The sequence below is a fragment of the Spermophilus citellus genome (assembly GCF_964194105.1).
Source record: "Spermophilus citellus genome assembly, chromosome: 17".
NCBI classification, from domain to species: Eukaryota; Metazoa; Chordata; class Mammalia; order Rodentia; family Sciuridae; genus Spermophilus; species Spermophilus citellus.
The window spans coordinates 13,837,346-13,857,710 of NC_138199.1; the positions used below are offsets into that span (position 1 = coordinate 13,837,346).

The following is a 20,365-nucleotide window of genomic DNA, read 5'->3' on the forward strand; positions in this document are numbered from 1 at the left end:
AGCTGCATATGCAACCTTCATCCTAAGCGCCTGAATTTTCTCACATCTGATGAATTTCTCCTCCTTCCTACTCCAGCTGCCACTACCCTGTCACATCCTGGAACTTGTTCACAGTTCCTCCACATCTAACACACCCATTCACACAACCCCAGTCCAGATGCGTCCTCCTCCCTCCCACTCCAGAACTTTCCTCAAGTTTTCCCAGCCCACCAGTTCTCTGACCTCAGTGGGTCCTTTAGGCCCACAGGCCATGGTACTGGCTCTCAGACCCCTCCTATCTTCACTTCTTCCTCCACAGTCTCAGCTGTCTTTTATTTTGTTATTTATCTAATTACTTATTGGTGCTCATGATTGGAACCAGGGTCTCATATATGCTAAGCACACATTTCCTCTACTGAGCTACACCCCAGCACTTGCCCTTTATTTTAACCATTCTCTTGCCAAACTTCACTCTTCCATCTCATTGCTTAGTCTAAACCACCTAACATAAACCCCAAACTGGTGAAATCCACTGTCCTTCACACCGAGCCCTGAGTAATGCTGGAGAAAGCTACCAGGCCATGAAGACTAGCTCACTGCCCTCTCAAGGTCCCTCTCCCACCAGGCTCCCCAGGCTGCCTCCTGCTCTCTCAAGGGACTATTTGCAAGTCCTTTCCCCTTTTCTCAAAGCTGTTCTCCCACACCTCCAACAGAAAGCCTCACCTCCTAGTCACAGGGGAAAAAAAAAAAAAAAAAAACCTCCATCCACTTCCTGCTATAAAATTTGTAAACTTACCTGTCTCCACAGCTAGACTCTTTCCATTTATGACAGGAGAGCAGGAGAGTCCCTCCTCCCACAGAAGTTGAACCCTCCTCCGGGATTCTGGTCTAACGCTGTTTCCTGCCATCTTCTCGAACTCTCCTCTACCTTCAACCTACGTGTTTCTTCCCATGATTGAAATACAGCCACGTTTCTATGGCCTTAAAAAAGAAATAAAAGAAAAGCAACCCTCCCTTGACTCCTATCCTCCTGCAAGCAACACATTTTCCTCCCCCTCACAACCTGCCTTCTTTAAAGAATCCTCCTAAAAGATTCTCTGTTATTTCCTTTCTTCCCATTCACTCTCACCCCCAGAGAGGAGGCTCCCCACCCACCCCAACTCTAAAACTGCTCTCATCAAGCTCACCAAGGATTCTTATAGCTAAGATTCCCTTGGGGGTGCTTCTCAGCACTTCTCCTCATCTCTCTGTAGGTTTTAACATCCCAGTGAAATACTCCCCACCTTCTTCCAACTCTCTTCCCTGACATGTGGAACACAGTTCTCCCCCACTCTGCTCTTGCCTGCGTAGAAGCACCCTCCTCTCTCCAGAATCCCTGGAAATCATTCAGCTAAGTGCTGGATCACAGTAAAGAATCTGCTTTCCCTGATGCTTTCTTTAACTGTGGGCTCCTCAAGGTTCTTCATGTCCAATCATTCTCCTTGGGTGGCATTATCCACTCCTGTGGCTTCAGCCACAACTACAGGCTGATCAGTCCTAAATGGCTGAATTCTGTATTTGCATGTGCTCCTGTCTGCTAGACATCTCTTCTGTTTGTCCCAGAGGCACCTCAAACTCAATGCACTCATAAGCAGATGAATCATCTAGTTCAAAAACTTGGAACACCCCAAGGAAAGCAGCACTAACCTACACCAGAACCAAGTCTTCTCCTTCAGCCTCACCTTCCAACCTCCTACCAGCTCCTTTTGGTTTTGTATTCTAAAGCAAACTTCAGAAATTCTGAAATGTCCAAGGAAAGTGTAGCTTCAGTGTGATGATAAATGGCAACTGACACTTGGCCTAACGCTGAGCTAAAAAGTTGCACACTCCATCTAAAAGGGCCATGGCCACAGGGCTCCTTGCAATTGTGGCATTTGGGAATGTGGCCCCAATGTGGCCATGCTTTCTGATTTTTCAAGACAAAATGGATCTTTTTGTAAAATCTCCTGAGTTTTAAGTATTTTTTTTAAATTCTTTTTTATAGTTGTAGATGGACAGCATACCTTTATTTTATTTATTTTTGTATGTGGTGCTGAGGATCAAACTCAGTGCCTCATACATGCTAGGCAAGTGCTCTGCCACTGAGCTACAGCCCCAGCCCTGAGTTTTAAGTATTAATGACCAATTCTATTGAAAATAATTATTAGGGATTTCTGGATTGCTGGCAGTATTCTGTCCTTGAATAGGGTGGTAGATGCAAGGGCATTTATTTTATAAGACTATTTATTAAACTGAACATACAAATTTTAAGCAGGTCTCTATGTATATGGTATGCTTTATGATAAAAAAACATCTTTTACAAGAAAAAATATTTTAAACAAGATATTTGTAGAAAGTGGCAGGGTACAAAATTAACATAAAAATTAAAGCTCCTGCCGTGGTGTGTGGCATTTGTGGCGGGGCATGCCTGTAATCCCAGCAACTCAGGAGGTAAGGCAGGAGGATCACAAGAATACAGCCAGCCTCAGCAACTTAGTGAGGCCTAAGCAATTTAGCAATACCCCGTCTCAAAATAAAAAATAAAAAGGGCTGGGGATATGGCTCAGTGGTAAAGACCCTGGGTTCAATCCCTGGTACAAAAAAAAAAAAAAAAAAAAAAACAAGCTGCCAAGTACAAAAACTGTAACCAGTTAGACATTATCATGTGAGGAAAGAAAATAATGATAATTAAAACAATAATTAGAAGTTATTATACACACCCTAGATACATTGATATATATATATAGACTTATGAACAAAAAGCAGGTCTTAAAAAGAAAATGCTATTTGGGGATAGAAAAATACTGAAAATCATGAAGATATGCATTAATCTAAAGTTAACCTATAAATTTAATCCAATCTCTATTTTTATAAAAATAGGAATGAAACTATTTTTTAGAACAAAATATATTGGTTCAAATTCTTATGGGAAATAAAGATTAAAAATAGCCAAGGAAATGGGAAAAAAAAGGAGAGTAATGAGGACAATAATTAAAACAGTGTGGATCCTGCACATGACTAGACAGAAACTCTAGACCAGAACAGTGAATTCCAAAATAAGAGATAGATGTGGGAATTTGTTATTATAAAGATAGCAGTTCAATAAAAGAGATTAGGGTGCTGTGGATGTAGCTCAGTGCTAGATCTCTTCCCTAGCATATGTGAGGCCCTCGACTCAGTCCCTGGCACCACGCACCACCACCACAACAACAACATAATAATAATAATAATAAAATAAGTGAAATTAGGTCTATTGGCTAGCAATCTGGAAAAACATACAAAAATTGGGCTGGGGTTGTAACTCAGTGGTAGAGCCCTTGCCTGGCATATGTGATGCACTGGGTTCCATCCTCAGTAAAAATAAAAAATTTTAAAAAGGTATTGAGTCCATCTACAACTACAAAAAAAATTTTTTTTAAAAATACAAAACTCTAGTTGAATCTGTACCTTTCTCCCTAACCAAATAAATTTCAAAAGGATCAAAGATCTAAATGTGAAGAATAAAATCAGAGAATACCTGAAGAATATTAGAACATTTTCAAAATATTTAATAAAATCACTTGACTTAAAAAATCTTTTTAAATAAAATTTCACCATTTAATCACAAAGGATTAAAGAATTTTCAACCTAAAAATATGCTTATAAAACTGCACTCTGAATATTACTGAAATATTACTTGGAAAGAATATTGAGGTGAAAATTCCAGAATATTTTTTTTGTCTGTTCTACAGGCCCTGCAGTAACAATATTGGAAATAATGTCCACTTTAAACTTTGCAAAGGATTATATTTTCATCTTCATTATAGGAAAATGACCTAATGAATGAAATTATTTTCAAGTGTTCATTTATTTGTGATACCTGCATTAAGACATTGTAGAAAAAATGCTTTTTTTTTTCACTTTGAAGAACTACACTGAAGTATGCATTCTTTCTGAAACTGTCAAAATTTCTTCAGAGTGAGTAAAACTCTACCAAGCACAAATGACCAATGGATCACCAGACATTTGAGAAAAGCTTCTGAAGTAAAAGTAGAAAGTCAAAATCAAGGAAAATTACCTTCAAACTAGAATTCCAAACCCAGGCAAATGTCTAGTAAATAAAAGGCAGAAAACAGTTGTTAAAACAAACAAACAAAACAGTTATTACCAATCATGCAAAAACTCAAAAAAATTAACTCCTTTTCATTTTTGCTTGGAAAGCTACCAAAGGATGCACTCTATCTAAAGGCATAAATCAAAAGACAGAGGAAACAGAACATCAAACAAGGGGGCTGGAGATGTAGATACATGGTAAAGCACTTATTTAGCATAAATGAGGAATTCAATCCCCAGAACCACAGAGGGGAAAAAAAAAAAAAAGATCAAACAAGAAAAGAGACTCAGGGAAGTTCCAGGGTCACCCCTCCATAACAGACCTTGAAATCAACCAGTCAGACCAAACATAGGAGTGACGGATCAGATCTGAGAAAACTATGAAACAGCACATCTGACATGTCAGATTGCAAGGAAAAATATTATTCAAAGGAATTTTGTTGGTTTGTTTGGAAGAACTGCTAGTGAATAGTGTGTTGACAAAAATAGTAACTATCCATCTCAAAAAGACAAGATAACAGGGACTGGGGTTGTGGCTCAGTGGCAGAGCAATTGCCTTGCACATGTAAGGCCAAGGGTTCAAACCTCAGCACTACATAAAAATAAATAAACAAAAATAAAGATAAAAGAAAAGACAAGATAGCATGTAAACAAGGAAAGAACTATAGGAACCTCAATTTACAGCCATGTGGGAAATGTTTCAAGGCCACCAGTGGAGGCCTGAAACTACAGCTATACATACTATACTATATTTTTTTGTTACACATCAATACATACCTATAATAAAGTTTAATTTATAAATTAGGCACAGTAAGAAATTAACAATAAACTGAGCGTGTAATCTCAGTGGCTCAGGAGCAAAAGGATTGCAAGTTGAAGAATAGCCTCAGCAAACTTAGTTAGGCCTTAAATAACTTGGAGAGACCCTATCTCTAAATTTAAATAAATAAATAAATAAATAAATAAATAAATAAATAAATAAAAGGGCTGACGATATGGCTACACCCCTGGGTTAAACCCCCAGTATCAAAAGAGAGATTAACAACAATAATAATGAAAGAACAATTATAACTATATACTGTAATAATCATTTTCATTATGTGTGATCTCACTCTCTCAAGTCAAGACTAATTAATATTTTCTGAGCGCTGTTAAGGGGGAACCACTGTGTATCAATATATAATCACTCAGCTCAGCAGTGGACAATAAAATAGAATCATAATAAAATAAACACAGTATATCAATTTAACCAGAAATTGTGTTACAGCTACTGAGGGGCTTGAATATATATGGGCACTTCTAGTAACATAAGTCTATTCTCATATGTTCTTCAAACTGAGGGCCTTGAATTTGTCCCTGCTCATAAACATCAGGACACACCCACTTGAGTAAGTATACTGGCCAACAATATATCAAAATATTTCTTGATTTTTCTCATCTTGACCCAATTTTCAAAATAACACAAATTATCAAAATTTAATTAGCCAACAGGATAAATTCAGACAATATCTTCCTGAGGTTGAACTGAAAATCCTATAAGGAATCTTTTTTATAATGACATTCAGTCTTTTAGAAATTTGTCAATAAATTTTCAGAATGTAAATTTTATTTTATTTTATTTTAGTTATAGATGGACACAATACTTTAATTTTATTTATTTATTTTTATGTGGTGCTGAGGATTGAACCCAGTGCCTCATACATGCTAGGCAAGCACACTACCACTGAGCTACAAGTGCAGCCCCAAATTTTATTTTATTGACAAATATAATTTATCTTTAAAAAAATGCATTTTGGAAATTGTTTTTGTAAAATATTTTATAATATATGCCCAGATATACAGTTAGGTAACAGAGGTAGGACAGGTGAGGCCAGCTGAGCTCAGTGCTGATTAGTCAGAATGAATAGATCAGTGGAGAATGTACTGGATAACAGGGAAAGAAAGAGAGGGAATCCCTCAGAACAAAAATCAAAGAGGTGTCAGTGTCCCCTCTCCTGCTCTGGGGAAATTCCACTCTGCTATTCAAAGAGTGATAACAGGGTATAGACGACATCTGGAATATGTTTGTGTTAAGTGCCATCTGCAAAGCTGGTCTGGTCATAAAATGTGGTAAAAGCTGATTTGGACCTCAGAGTTCAAATATTTGAGATATAAGGTGGGATAACAAAAGCACTTGTGGCATAAAATAAATACTATTAGGGACTGGAAATCTCCTAGAACTAAAAAAGAGTCAGTCTGAAGACCATCAGGACATTTAAAAAAATATGCTTATTTCAAGATCTTAACCAGACCTTGAACATGAAGAGTAAACCTGATAAAGTTATCTGTGCTCCTGGGGAGTGTTAATAAGGTTTGGAAACTGAAATTCTCTTGAATTTCTTTACAGGCTTAATGAGCCCAAACTTTTCAAAATCCTTCACTACAATCATGTTCTTTCTCATCCATTATTTATGGGATTGAGGCTTATCTTAAAACCACAAAGTATAAAGCATCTTATATCTCTCTAGAAAACAACTGCCAAAGGACAGGAACAGTTACCTCGTTTTGGAAGAAGTGTCTATTATTTGGGTTTCAGACAAACCCTGGTCATAAATATTTGGCCCAAAATTGCCTTGTTAAGCTCTACTATAAAGATTATGCACTGGGTGTGGTAGGGGAAGCCTCTAATCCCAGCCATTCAGGAGGACCAGGCAGGAGAATCACAAGTTCCAAGACAACCTCAGCAATTTAGCAAGACCCTGTTTCAAAATAAAATATTTCAAAAAGGGCTGGGAAAGGTATCTCAGAGGTAGAGGTCTCCTGAGTTCAATCCCCAATACTCCAATACCATTAAAAAAAAATAAAGGTTGTGCAAAAAGTGTTCCAGGTCAAAGATTATAGCAGAAATTTTTCCTACCTAAAGGACACTGAAATCAACCTTCCAGAAAGCACAGCACTGGAGAAAGAAGGGGAACAGGTTCAGGAAGCCCAGCAGAAATCCTCTGGCACAGAATATTAAGAAACCTGGAGGCCAGGTGTGGTGGCACACGCCTGTAATCCCAGTGACTCAGAAGACTGAGGCAGGAGGATCAGGAGTTCATACCCAGCCTCAGCAATTTAGCAAGGCCCTAAGCAACTAAGCGAGACCCTGTCTCTAATAAAATATATAAAGAGGGATGTGGCTCGGTGGTTAAGCACCCCTGGATTCAATCCCTGGTACCAAAAAAAAAAAAAAAGAAACCTGGAAACTACAACTTAGAAAAAGTCCATCAATAGTGGATATGTTGTAATTACAACAGAGCCCTACCTTAGAATACTATCAGCCATGAAAGAATCAAGTAATTCTATACAAACCAAATGGAAAATCTCACTTATATAATAACTTTTTTAAAAATCAAATTGGGGCTTGGGATGTGGCTCAAGTGGTAGTGTGCTTGCCTGGCATGCGTGCAGCCCGGGTTTGATCCTCAGCACCACATACAAAGATGTTGTGTCCGCCGAAAACTAAAAAACAATAAATATTTTAAAAAATTCTCTCTCTCTCTCTCTCTCTCTCTCTCTCTCTTTAAAAAAAATCAAATTGCAAAAATATTTTTCATGGGATGGGGGTGCAGCTCAGTGGTAGAGCATTTGCTAGCTCATGCAAGGTACTGGGTTCCATCCCTAGCACCACAAAAAACAACAACAACAACAACAAAAACTTCTCATAATGTGATCTTATTTTGTGTGTGAAGTACATTTTGTTTTAGTTTTGGTTTTGGGTTTGGTTTTGGTAATTATATGATCATCATTGGGATTGGGACTGTGTATGGAATTTTTACTTTTTCCTTTACATAACTTTTCTATTTTCCTTTAACAATGAGCATTATTGCAAAATATCTAGTAATAATTAAAAAGATTAAAGGAAAACAATTATACTAAAACAGGGAATTATATATGTGTGTAATATAAAATGTATATATGTATTTTGTATGTGTGCGCACACGCACACGTGCATGCACGCGCGCACACACACACCGGCAGAGGAGATAGCTCAGTGGTAGAGTGTTTGCCTAGCATGAACAGGGCCCTGGGTTCAATCTTTAGCATCATACACATATAAACACATAATTTTTATGTGTTTTCTTTCTTCTAATTTCCTTCATTTTTGCAAATTTTCTAAAATGGTTGATAATTAATTTTACAATGGATATATTAAATATTTAGAAGCAAATATTTTGAAATATTAAATATTTTGATTATGCAGAACAAGATATATATTATGCTACTATTTATATAAAAAGAGGATACTTCTGTGTGGGCATATACAATTATCTCTGGAATGTTACAAGAGAATCTGGGAATGCAGAGTCTTCAGAGAGAAACTTGATTACTGGGAACAGCAGCAGAGGGAGATTTTTCAGCCTCTACCACCTCATAACCTTTGAATTTTATATTACATGTATGTTAGCCCTTCTAAAATGCTTAAATGTTTTAGAAATTAAAACTGTTATTCCAACCTGCAAAATTTGATTTTGGGGGGTTTGGGTTTTTTTGTTGTTGTTGTTGTTTTTGAGGTGCTGAGGATTGAATGCAGGGCCTCTCTCATGCCAGATAAGTGCTCTACCACTGAGCGCCAGCTTCAGCCCTTTTTCCTTTTTTCATTTTTTTAAAAACATTTATTTAGTTGTAGATAAACACACAGTATCTCTATTTATTTTTATGTATCCTTTTTTCATTTTGATACAGAATCTCACTAAGATGTCCAGGGTGGCCTCAACCTCGTGAGTAGCTGGAACTACAAGCCCATACCACCTACTGTGTTCCTAAATGTTTGAAATTAATGTGTTCACTGAATTTTATGAAGCAATTTTTAAGGGAAAATAATGCTGATTGATCCTTTATTCTTTGTGAGGACTCCTACATATGTCAACTTGCCTCATGACAACCTCAGAAAATTTTTTTTTTTAAGTAAATGAGGGAAACTCAAATTCAGAGAAATTAGGTGGTTTGCCTAAGGCCACATGGCAAAATAGACCTGCCACCGCAGAGGTCAGACTCCAAACTGCCTGGGATTGAAAGCTGTACTATACCCACTCTCACTGGCTGGCCCTAAGGATTAGAAGCAAGGAGCCCCCAGCCAGTGTCACAGAGGGCATTTCTCTGCCTCAACTTTTGTTTTTTTTCCCCTCATATCTAAAATGTAAATATCGATCATCAATGTTCAATAAAATTCTATGATTTAAATACAATTCCTTATTTTGTGGGAAAAGGGGCAACTGTTGGACTGTGTGTGCCCACATTCATATTAATCTAAGGGTGTCCAAGTGGCTCCCCAGCACAGTGCCTTCAGGGGTACGCAGAGAATACATCCTGTAGATTCAATCCCATTGTGTGCCTGCAAATGTTATTACCAGGGTAACTCTGGCCTAGTGATCTTTCTCTTCAGAACTTTATCATCAATTTATGAGGCAATTGTCATAGGGTTCTAATTGGCTGTACTTCAAGCCACAGATCACAAAACCAAATCCAGTCCTAATACCCATCACTGTCATAGTCTTATCCCAAACCTCTTACCCTTTCCTTTCTCACACTTTGTTCCTTAACTGCTCCCTCATGTGTGTGGTTTCTGACATCTCTGTCTTCCTCCCTAATGCTTCACCTCAGCCCTCTTATATGAGGCTCCATGTTGGTTCTGTCACCTCCTTTCTCAACCATAGTATGCATGTCCCCCAGGTTAGGCCTCCTTCAGCTGCCCAGGACAGACACTTACAGTTTCCTCTGGGACTCCATCTCCATACAGGCCTTCTCTGGCAAAGTCCCTTATACATCTGTCCCCAACAATTAAGGATACTTTATGAGCTAAAGCCAATGCTGGAGCAACAACTTAGGAGTATAAGAAGCAACACTCCTACAGGGCAGAGCTGATAACAAGAGCCTGCCAAAGCCAATCAAATGGAAAGTTATTTCATTCTGATTAGGAAAACCCTGTCACCAGAAGGTCTGCAATCTCTGTGGACACATGCCTTACATAGCTTTTTTGTTGTTTTTTCTCTTCTGCATCTCTTGTGGACAGCAAGCCAGCTCCATTCCATCAGTAGGACTGTTGACTTACAGAGTGACAGCTATGCCTCCTCCTTTGCCATCTGCACATTCCCTGGATCTACCCCAGTTCCCAACACGTCGACGACACTCACTGTGTTTTTGAATAAATTCATTAATGGACTGGTTAAATCTTTTTAAATTATAGTATAAAAATATCATAATTTTGAAGCTGTGGGAGAGGGCATGATCTTCCAGCCTTATCCATCAATTCTCAGGCAAGTCCAGACCATGATTCAGTGTTTGAATGACTTAGCTGAGCCATCATGGCCATCTAGTGGCAGAACATCTGTATCACTGGTTTATTAGGTTAGTGTTTTGGTTGGGTTTATCCTTTGTTTTTGTATTTTATGTGTGTGTGTCTGTGTTTGTGTGGTGTGTGTTACTAGGGATTGAACTCGGGGGCATCTACCACTGAGCTACATTTCTAGTCCTTTTTATTTGACACAGGGTCTTACTAAGTTGTCCAGGCCGGCTTTAAACTTGCAAGTCCCTGCATCAACCTCCTTAGTTGCTGGGATCATAGGCCCGTGCCTCTACATCTGTCTATTAGCTCTATTTTTAAAAGATAAACTGTAAAGTTAAAATTAAGAAGCAATAGCAATCATATTACAGTATGAGAAAGAGAGGGAGACAGAGAAAGAGAGATGAACAGAGAGAGAAATCAAAAGATGGGAGTTAAGTTCTTGGGAGAGCTGAAGAGGAGGACTGGACCAAGGATAGGAAGAAGGGACCAGGTTGGGTCCTGTACTTGTCAAAGTTGACATCCAGCATGCCCGCCTTCTCCTGGCTGATTCGTAACAATGGGGTATCCAGTCGCCGAATGCAGTCCTTGTCCAGCGTGGCTGTCCAGTCTTGGAAGGTTTTTCGAACCAGTTCATCAATGGCCTGAACCATCTGCTGATAGGTATGTACACTCTCCTCTCCAGTCCCAATATGGGGCAGGAAATGGGCACCAGAAAGGCACTGAGTGGGGAGAACAGATGAGGTTGGCTTATTGGCACATTCTCCCAGGAGGAACAACCCCCCAACACCTCCTACACATGTACACTCATGCACTCTCACAAGCACATGCACACCCCAACAATACATGCAAGCCTTACTATGATTTTTTTATTGATTCTGTTAGGGGAAGGCAGAGCCAAACAGGAATGTGAAGGAAGAGACCAAGCAACAATGAGAAAGGGAGTCAAAGTGAGAAAAGAAAAACCTAGAGATTCAGCACAAGACAAAAGTTGAGGAGCCAAAAGTAAATCACAGAAGGTGAAGGATCTAAGAGATACAAGGTTGAAAATGAGTCTCAGCCCTTCTATGCCTCAGTCTTAGCCCGCTCATCTGCAGGCTGCCTTATTCTCTCCCAGAACCAGAATCAATCCGACAATAGCAAGTCAGTACCTAAAGTGTTCACCCTATATTCCCAAAAGGGTTTTAAAGGTTGCTGTTTTTTGTTTGTTTAATTGCCTTTTTGATTACTTATTAGTACTTGGGGTTGAACCCAGGGGTGTTTTACCACTGAGCTACATCCCTAGTCCTTGTTATTTTTTATTTTGAGGCAGGTTCTCACTAAGTTATTGAGGTTGACCTCAAACTTACTCTCCTCCTGCCTCAGATTCTCAAATTGCTGAGATAACAGGTGTGAGCCATTGTGCCTGGCTTTGCCTGTTTCTTTGAGCTTATTTTTCCAGACAGACCAGACCCTTTAAGTTCCTCGCCTGTCCAGGTCTCTGGATCACCAAGTTGTAACATTTTTCTCTTCACCCAACTTCCCAGACACTACTACTATCACTATTCTTCCTCTCCACCTTGACATGAAATTCCTAAAATGATCCCTGTTCTACCAGCCACACCGCACATGCCACCTCTGCAAACCAGACCCATGGCCTGCCTTACTGAACTAAGTCTGCTCCCACCCTGTGCAGCTTAGTCTCTGGTCATGAAAACTCTCTAGGGAACCTCTCTGGACCCATCCCCCATCCTTCCTAGCCCATGGCATAGCCCGCCTACCCTGCCATCTCACTGAGGACAGATTTTGGAAGAGGACAGGCACCTACATTCATGACTCTGTCAATGCGCCGCCGAAGGATCCGCATCCAGTATGCCTGTCCAGAATACTGGGCCATGTAGGGTACCAAGTATGGCCATTTTTTGCTCAGTTCACGGTTCACAAGGGCCAATTCACTATTGAACAACATGTAGAGATCCACTGCCTTCTTGTCATATGTTCGCTTGATGGCCTAAATGATAATAAGAAACAGGTGCCATGCCCCATGGAGCCAGATTCCCTCAGCCACTTATCCCAGAGGAAAGTGGCCCTACCATGAGAGCTGCACTTGTTAGAGACATGGAAGCCAGGGGAGCAGATGGAAGAAAAGAGGCACCTGGGATTTAGCATGTGGGAAAGGGCGCAGGTGTGGGCTGCATGGCATCTGTTTTATTTTGTCTTGATTTTGGTGATAATGGGGACGGAACCCAGAGGCACTCTACCACTGACTACATCCCCAGCCTTTTTTATTTTGAGACATGGTCTTGCTAAGTTGTCCAAGATGGCCTTGAACTTGTCATCCACCTGCCTCAGCCTCTAAAGTCACTGGGATTACAGATGCACACCACCACGCCTGGCCCAAATGGCATCTGGAAGGCTAGGGAGGAACTAAGGGAGGCAGAGAGACACTCAAGGCAGGGACAGAAAGGACATACCTCCCGTGCTGCAAGCCTGTGGAAGGTGTCCAGCAGCAGCACCCCGTGCTCCACGTCTCGAACCAATTCGAAGGCCGAAGTGATCAAGTTCTGGGTCATCACCTCCAGGTCTTTGATTCCAGCACGAAATCTGCATCATCAGAGAGGCATGTGAAAGTGTGGGGGGTGCTCTTACCTGTTTCCCCAAGTACATCACCCTAGGGAGAATCATATGTTGCTGTGTACTGGAGTTTCCTGCATGCGAGGCATTGACTAAGTGATTTACATCCCTGAATCCTTTCATCCTCTAAACAATGCTACAAGAAAGGTTCTACTATTTATTTTATAGTTGAGGAGTGAGGCCACCAACTAGTAGCATGATTTGCCCAATGTCACATACCTAGATGTGGCAGAACCAAAACTCAGTCCTGAAAGGTGAACCCTGAAGCTGATCAGCCACCTCCCTCCGTGGCACTCTTGCATCTTCCCATCCCTGAGCTGTTTTTCCTTCTACCATCTTCTTTGCACATTCTGACACTCCACCCATTCTTGTGTCTTCCTGCCTGACCCTGACATCAGCCTGTGAACCACCCACTTATTGTAGTCTTCATGCCAAGAGGTGTTCTTCACATCCAGGATCCCCCCACGAACAGCTCTCAGCACGTGAAGATTTTTATGAAAGATGTCCTCAATTTCCAGCAAGTTTCGTGTAATCTGTGGCCCCTGGGCACCAAAGAAGCAAGGAAGGGGACCTTGATTGCCATCTTCCCAGCGGGCGAAGTGGTACTGACAGTCACAGACCTGAAAAGAAGTCAGCATGATGGTTCCTACCTTCTTTTCTGAAAAGTGAGTCCTGAGCTCTTTGATTTAGCTTCAAATATCTAGGAACTAGGGAGGACCAACCAGATGTAGGGGGGATGCTGGGATGAATTTGGCCACACAATGACATACAAGATGCTAAAACAGTGGTAACAGGCAAAAGCCAAAAAGAATGTGGTGGTGGGAAAGCACACAATTTTGCAGAAAGAGCCAAGAGGTAAGTTCTACTTATAGCCACTTAATCAGAACCTCCACCCCATCTGCCCTGGTTCCTAGGGAGAGGGAAGCAGGATTCTCGAGGGCTTTTGATTCTGTTTTTGGCTTTTGATTCGCCTTCCCCACCTTCCCCGATAGTCTTCTCACCTCAATAAGGTCCTTGCAACGCTGCACAAAAGCATCAACCTGAGCAAATATGCTGGTCTGGTCTAGGACCCAGCCCCGACTGGAGAACCTGTGTTAGGAGAAAAATGAACTGAATCAAAAAGCAGAAACACGAGGGATCAATCTGCCCATGCAAAACTAGACTGCAAGCCCTGGTTTCAGAAAATAGAGACCCCAAGAAGCACCTTCCCTGAATCCTGAATGAAGAGACTCAAAATGTCAAGAACCAGAGAGGAGAAACAGCATCTAAGTTCTAGGAGAAGATTTTTACATACTGAATTTTAGATTGTGGGACCAAAGGTGACTCATGCCTCCTGGAATCAGAAAGGAAAGGTTATGAGAATAAGGAGAACTCAAAGCTTGGAGCTAGAATATCTTGGCTGGATGTAGAAACAGCTAGGTCTACAAAAACATAATCCACAGACTACAAAAAAGTGTTTGTGAAAGGAATTGGAATCTCCCCCTCTGTAGGAATGACAAGGTGGTAATGGTAGGAGAGACCCATCATACTGGGTATGCATCTGTACAGCCCGCAGGTAGTGATCTTTCCAAGCATGGCAACAGGAAATGCAGCCTTGTAAGTCCTCCTTGCTGGAAGAGACATATCCCTCAAAGATTCGGTCCAGGGAAATGGCATGGCAGCACAAGCGGATGATCTCATTGCTCATCTGCAAAAGGGAGCCCAACAGCCTCAATTCCCAGCCTCATTTTCACCCAATCTCTTCAAGCTCCCTGATTGTGCTTCATGCCTCCACCTCCTCCACATTGATTTGTCTCCTGAGACCCATCTCACCCCTGGTCCTCCACCACTGGGTTCCCCACACACTCCTGTCCTTGTGGTCCCTTGCTCTGCCCCTAGTGGTCCTCAGCTCTACAGTCTCACTGACCCAGCATGTCAGCCAGTGTCCCCACTCCCTCTCTTTAGAGCTACTGCTCCAGATGAAATGCACCAGGCCCTGCTCCCCAGGAGCTGTGTTCCTTGATAAATCTGCTTCTGCCCCACTGCAGACCCCACCCTAGGAAATGAGGACAATGAGATATTCCCTTCTGCACAACTCAGCAGGTCTGTCCTTTCTGCCTCCCTTTCCTATGCTCATCAACCTTTCTTCTCACAGCCCCTCCTCCTGAGTGAGCTACTTCCATCTGGAAACAGAAGCTCAGCCCAGGCCCCAGCTCTGAGCATCACTAAAGCCAAAATGCAGGTAGAAGACTTGAGTGTCTGTCAAAGATAAGGGCAATTCTTACCACCTTGCCACCAGCACGTCTTCTGCCAGGGAATTCCACCTTCTTCTGAAAGTCTGAGCCCTATCATTTCAGCCATCCTCCTAATCCCCTCCCAAAGGCCCTCTGCATATACACACCTTTCGGAAGAGAGAAGTCAGTCTCTCACGAGTGTTGTAGTGGGGAGAGTTGACCCAGATGATGCGGATGAGACTGATCAGATTAGGGAGCTTATTAGATATGTCCTTAGGCTGCATGAAAGCCAATTCCTGATAAGGTTCCTTCAGGATTGACAAGAAGGTCAGGTTCGACTGTGCTTGGCGAGAGCCATCCTGGTAGTAAAGAGACCCCAGGAGGGCATTTATCCACTGGAAAGAGCAAATTTAGAGCATGCACTTCATATCCATCTTTAAAAAAAAAAAAAAACTTGTAGATGGACACATACCTTTATTTTATTTAGTTAGTTTTTATGTGGTGTTGAGGATCTAATCCACCACTGAGCCACAACCCCAGTCCCTTAATATCCATCTTAAACACCTTCTTGACTCACCTCTACCAGGAAGCCCTCCCAGTGAACTGTACCCAGGAGCCATCATTTCAGGTCTTGGCACCCCTCGGGAACAAAGTTTGCACATATCAACTTTTATTCATTTACAACTTTTGTGAAAATGTTTCAGAATGGGAATTCCTCAAGTTCAGGTCAGCTGTCTACTCCTCTTTGTTCTCCAGTTGAATTCAGAACTCCATACCAAGTGGATATTCCATAGCTGTTGATCAACTATCAGATATCACTCCCATCCCATCCCCTGTTTCCCTTAGCTGCCTTGTTTTCAACCAAGGCTTTAGATTTCTCTGGTTAGTTATGGCTCAGTTCTCTTAATACCTAGTTGAAATTCTCACCTGGAAGAGAGGTCTTTGATCTCTATATCATACTGACCATTTATTGCATGACCCTACACTAACATAATCAGGTTTTTAATCAGGTTTTTGTATCTTTTTTTTCTTTTTTACAGTACTGGGGATTGAACCGAGGGGTGCTCTACCACTGAGCTACATCCCCAGCCCTTTAAAAAATTTGAGACAGAATCTCGCTAAGTTGCTGAAGTTGGCTTCAAGCTTATAATCCTCTGCCTCAGCCACCCCAGTCACTGGGATTACAGGTGAGTACCACCACACCCAGCTTCAAATTTATTTTTGAAGTATTTATTTTCAAGTTCTCTTGACTGAACAATACAGGTGTAGTTTTACTAATTCTATTTTTGTAAGTCCTATTTTCTCAGCTGGATTGTAGGGATTAGATTCACAGAGGGTAATCAACATATAGATGTCTCCCTACCTAAACTATGAGTTCTTTGGGGACCCTGTTCAACTAGTCTTATCTTCTCCCACAAGTATGAGTCCAAACTGTAGACTGTGTTGATAATTATGTTGGCTCCCCACTCTTAGTCCGTCTTGCCACTCCAACCATTGCCCACTTTTTGCTCTAAGCTCCCATCTACTGATCCACTCACAAACCTGGATCTGCTGGGCCAGTTTGATAAAGGGTGTCAGGTAGGATGACTTGGCAAGGCGCAGGATGGACTCAATGTGTTTGACTCCTGGCTTCACCAGCTGTTTGCTGATACCAGATAAGTCCATGCATCGGTTGCCCCAGAACTCAATCTCTTCCAAAGGTCCTGAGTTTTCTCCTGTCTCCACGGTCTCCTGGGAGCTGAGCACCTCCTTTATCTGTCGGGTCCAGTGGATCATGGAGGCTGCAGGTGAGAACCAAACCACTTGTGTTTCTTTGTGCCTTTGCTCAATTGTGCCCTTCCCTTACCACCCTGCCCACCTAACCCAGCTCCTTGATTAGCATTGGGGCTGCCTCTTCTCTCCTCTGCAATCCCCACTGGACACTGGCAATGCTGGCCACTCACTCTCCAGCCGCTGCACCAGCTCTTTGTCCTTCACCACCACCTCCGGCTGCATGGTCATGGCCTCCGTGGGGATGTAGAGGACAGTGTGCCCCTCCAGTTTGTACCGAGTGTCTAAGGAAAGGACCGTGGGAGTTCAAAGAATGTGAGTTTTTGCTGCCCAAGTATCAATCATGATTGATGATTGGTCGGGGGTGGGGTGGGGTGGGAGGGTTGAGAGGTACAGCTGTTTCACATCTGCAGACTCAACCAACCATGGATGGAAAATATTTTTTAAAACTGCATCTGTACTAAACATGTGCAGACTTTCTTTTTTATCATTATTCCCTAAGCAGTACAGTAGAAAACATATTTACATAGCATTTACATTTTATTAGGTATTATAAGTAGTCTAGAGATGATTTAAAGTAGGCAAGAGAACGTGTGTAGGTTATATGCAAATACTACACCATTTTACATAAGGGATTTGAACATCCATGAAGTGGAGTATCTGAGGGTGTCCTGGAACCAGTCTCCAGAGATACTGAGAGACAAACTACATATGCATTTGAGGACTGCAGGCAGGGGAAATTATGATTCATGCTTTTTTGATATCGAAAAGGGAAATAACAGAATGCAAGAGAAAAAAACTCATTGAGGTATAACAAGAAATTGCCATAAAATAATTCCAAAGATCTGTATGGCCCTCCAGAATCTACCATGATGCATGCAAGTCTCCCTCTGCTCCCACACCACTTACATTTCTCCTTACCCCAATTGTATTCTTAGAAATTTTCAATTCTAAGTTCCAACATGTGTGGCCAACCAGTTATACAGTAGCAAAATGTGTCTGGATTAGAAGGCAGATTTTTTTTTCATTATGATAAAATTTATTTATCAGAGACTTATCTTCATTAATCAGTAATACTCAAGATGTCTCTTGCTTTTTTTTTTTTTTTTTTTTGTACCCGAGATTGAACTCAGGGCCACTTAACCACTGAACCACATCCCCAGCCCTTTTTTTTTTTGTATTTTATTTAGAGACAGGGTCTCACTGAGTTGCTTAGGGCCTCACTAAATTGCTGAGGCTGGCTTTGAATTCCCAATCCTCCTGTCTCAGCCTCCCAAGCTGCTGGGATTACAGGCATGTGCCACTGCACCCAGCTTCCCTTGCTCTTTAAGTCAGCAGATTCGTAGTTTTGATTTAGGACACTTAGGCAAAATGCTTCTGTGGGGGGGGTGTGTGGGTGTATGTTTCAAGTGCACATGAGTGGGTATACACAGTGAGATTTCCTTTCAAAGATTCTTTTAAGAGCTGGGGATATAGCTCAGTGGTAAAGCACTTGCCTAGTATGCAGTACACCCTGGTTCAGACCCCAGAACCTTAAAAAGCGGATTATTTTAGATGTTGATTTGAATGTCAGTTACAGCTACCAGTGTAGCTCAATGGTAGAGAACATGTGAGGCCCTAAGTTCAATCCCCAGCTCCACCAAAACAGAAGGAGAAAGAGGAAGAAGAACACTGATTCTGCACCCTTTTCCGCTCACTCAACAAACACAAACTGACCAGGATCCACCTGCCTCACGAGCCCTACCAAGGAGAAATCAAGCACTCACCCGTCAGACAGGCCAAAAACCTGTGCAGATGTGAAGCAAAATGATTTCGAATGCTCTCAGGCCAGGTTACATTTGTAAAGATCTGAGGGGCAAAGACACCAGTGAGCAGCCGAAGCAGGGCTGGGATGTAGGAGCCCCGCACTGTCCCAAACTGCACAGTCTCATCAAAGTTCTCCGAAGTGATGGGGACAGGTGCTTGGCGAATGAAGTAGACAATCTGATTCTGGGTCTGCATGAAAGGAGATCAGAGTTCAGTCTCCAGGCCCCACCATGATGCCCACCATGATTCAAGAGAAATCTAAGGCTCCCACTGTGAAAGCCTGGCTGAGTTCTTTGTCACTGACCCCTAGTATACCCTTATCCTTCTCTAAATGTGTATAAGGTGTTTTCTGTTCTTCTCAGGACGTAATCGATTCAGTACCCATTAATACGGAGAGAAAATGCAGAGTGAGCCTTAAAGGTAGGGACTCTGCATTTTGCCCAACTTGACTCCAGAACCTAGCACAGTGCCTGGCACATAGTTTATGCTCAATAGATGTTTGTTGGGTGGATAGTCCGAGGGACAATATAGAATGAATGAAGCACTTGGCCCAGCGGAAAAGCAGAAATAAGAAACTTCTAGAAGTAAGAAATAATTGTCTAGGATTTCCCATTTGGGTTGTATATGTTTTTCCCCCCAATTTTTTCATTTGTTCTTTGATTTTGCCTATCATGAGTTTTTGCTGCTGCTTGTGTTCAGAAATGCATAACTTTCATTAATTATATCTAAAACATTTCAAATTTAAAGATCTGATGGCTACCTGCATAGGCCATTCCTATCCTAAGGTCAGATTCACTGGTTTGGTTTTTAGTGCTTTTGTAACTACTCTTTATAATTTTTTTAATTTTAAAAACTGAAAATTAAACACAAAGAAGAAATTAATAATTATCCATCCGCCCACTACTCAGAACTAATTCCTGGCATTTTATATTCTTTTGTTTAAATCTTAACGATTATTATTTTTGTTAAAACGATATATGTTAATTATGGAATGACACAGAAGAGCTGGGGGTGCAGCTCAGTGATGGAACATGTGCCTAGCACGCACATGCTGGGTTCAGTCCCCCGCTCTGCAAAACACACACACACACACACACACACACACACACACACACACTCGCACACTCTCTTTCTCTCTCTCCCCAAATATAAAAGTAAAAATATCTAAAATTCCACTGCCCAGAAATTAAATATTGTTAGCATTAGGGAAAATATTTTTCAGACATTTTCCTACAGACATAGACAAGTAGAAAATTTAATTGAAAGTTGATTTAAGGGGCTGGGGATGTGGCTCAAGCAGTAGCGTGCTCTCCTGGCATGCGTGCGGCCCAAGTTCGATCCTCAGCACCACATACAAACAAAGATGTTGTGTCCGCCGAAAACTAAAAAAATAAATATTAAAAATTAAAAAAAAAAGAAAGTTGATTTAAAATAGGATTGTGCTATTTTAGTTAAAAGTATTGCCATTTAATTATAATACAATTTAATAGGAAAAAAAAGAAATTGAAATAGATATAAGGCATTTCTGAGGCTTCAAATAAATATTTCTTCATCCCTAAGAGGTAGTTCT

At 41.3% G+C, this 20,365-nt stretch overlaps 1 protein-coding gene across 1 annotated transcript in view; it reads right to left on the reverse strand.

Moving 5' to 3' along the window:
• DNAH2 (dynein axonemal heavy chain 2) overlaps positions 1-20,365 on the reverse strand; it is a gene marked incomplete at both ends in the record, with an annotated part of 105,556 nt that overhangs the window by 73,501 nt on the left and 11,690 nt on the right. The window contains 10 exons of the mRNA XM_081271519.1: positions 10,901-11,115; positions 12,201-12,383; positions 12,847-12,976; positions 13,421-13,626; positions 14,008-14,095; positions 14,536-14,693; positions 15,387-15,578; positions 16,762-17,000; positions 17,163-17,273; positions 18,756-18,984. Of these exons, the coding sequence (XP_081127645.1) occupies positions 10,901-11,115; positions 12,201-12,383; positions 12,847-12,976; positions 13,421-13,626; positions 14,008-14,095; positions 14,536-14,693; positions 15,387-15,578; positions 16,762-17,000; positions 17,163-17,273; positions 18,756-18,984 (1,751 nt within the window). The remainder of the gene's footprint in view (positions 1-10,900; positions 11,116-12,200; positions 12,384-12,846; positions 12,977-13,420; positions 13,627-14,007; positions 14,096-14,535; positions 14,694-15,386; positions 15,579-16,761; positions 17,001-17,162; positions 17,274-18,755; positions 18,985-20,365) is intronic.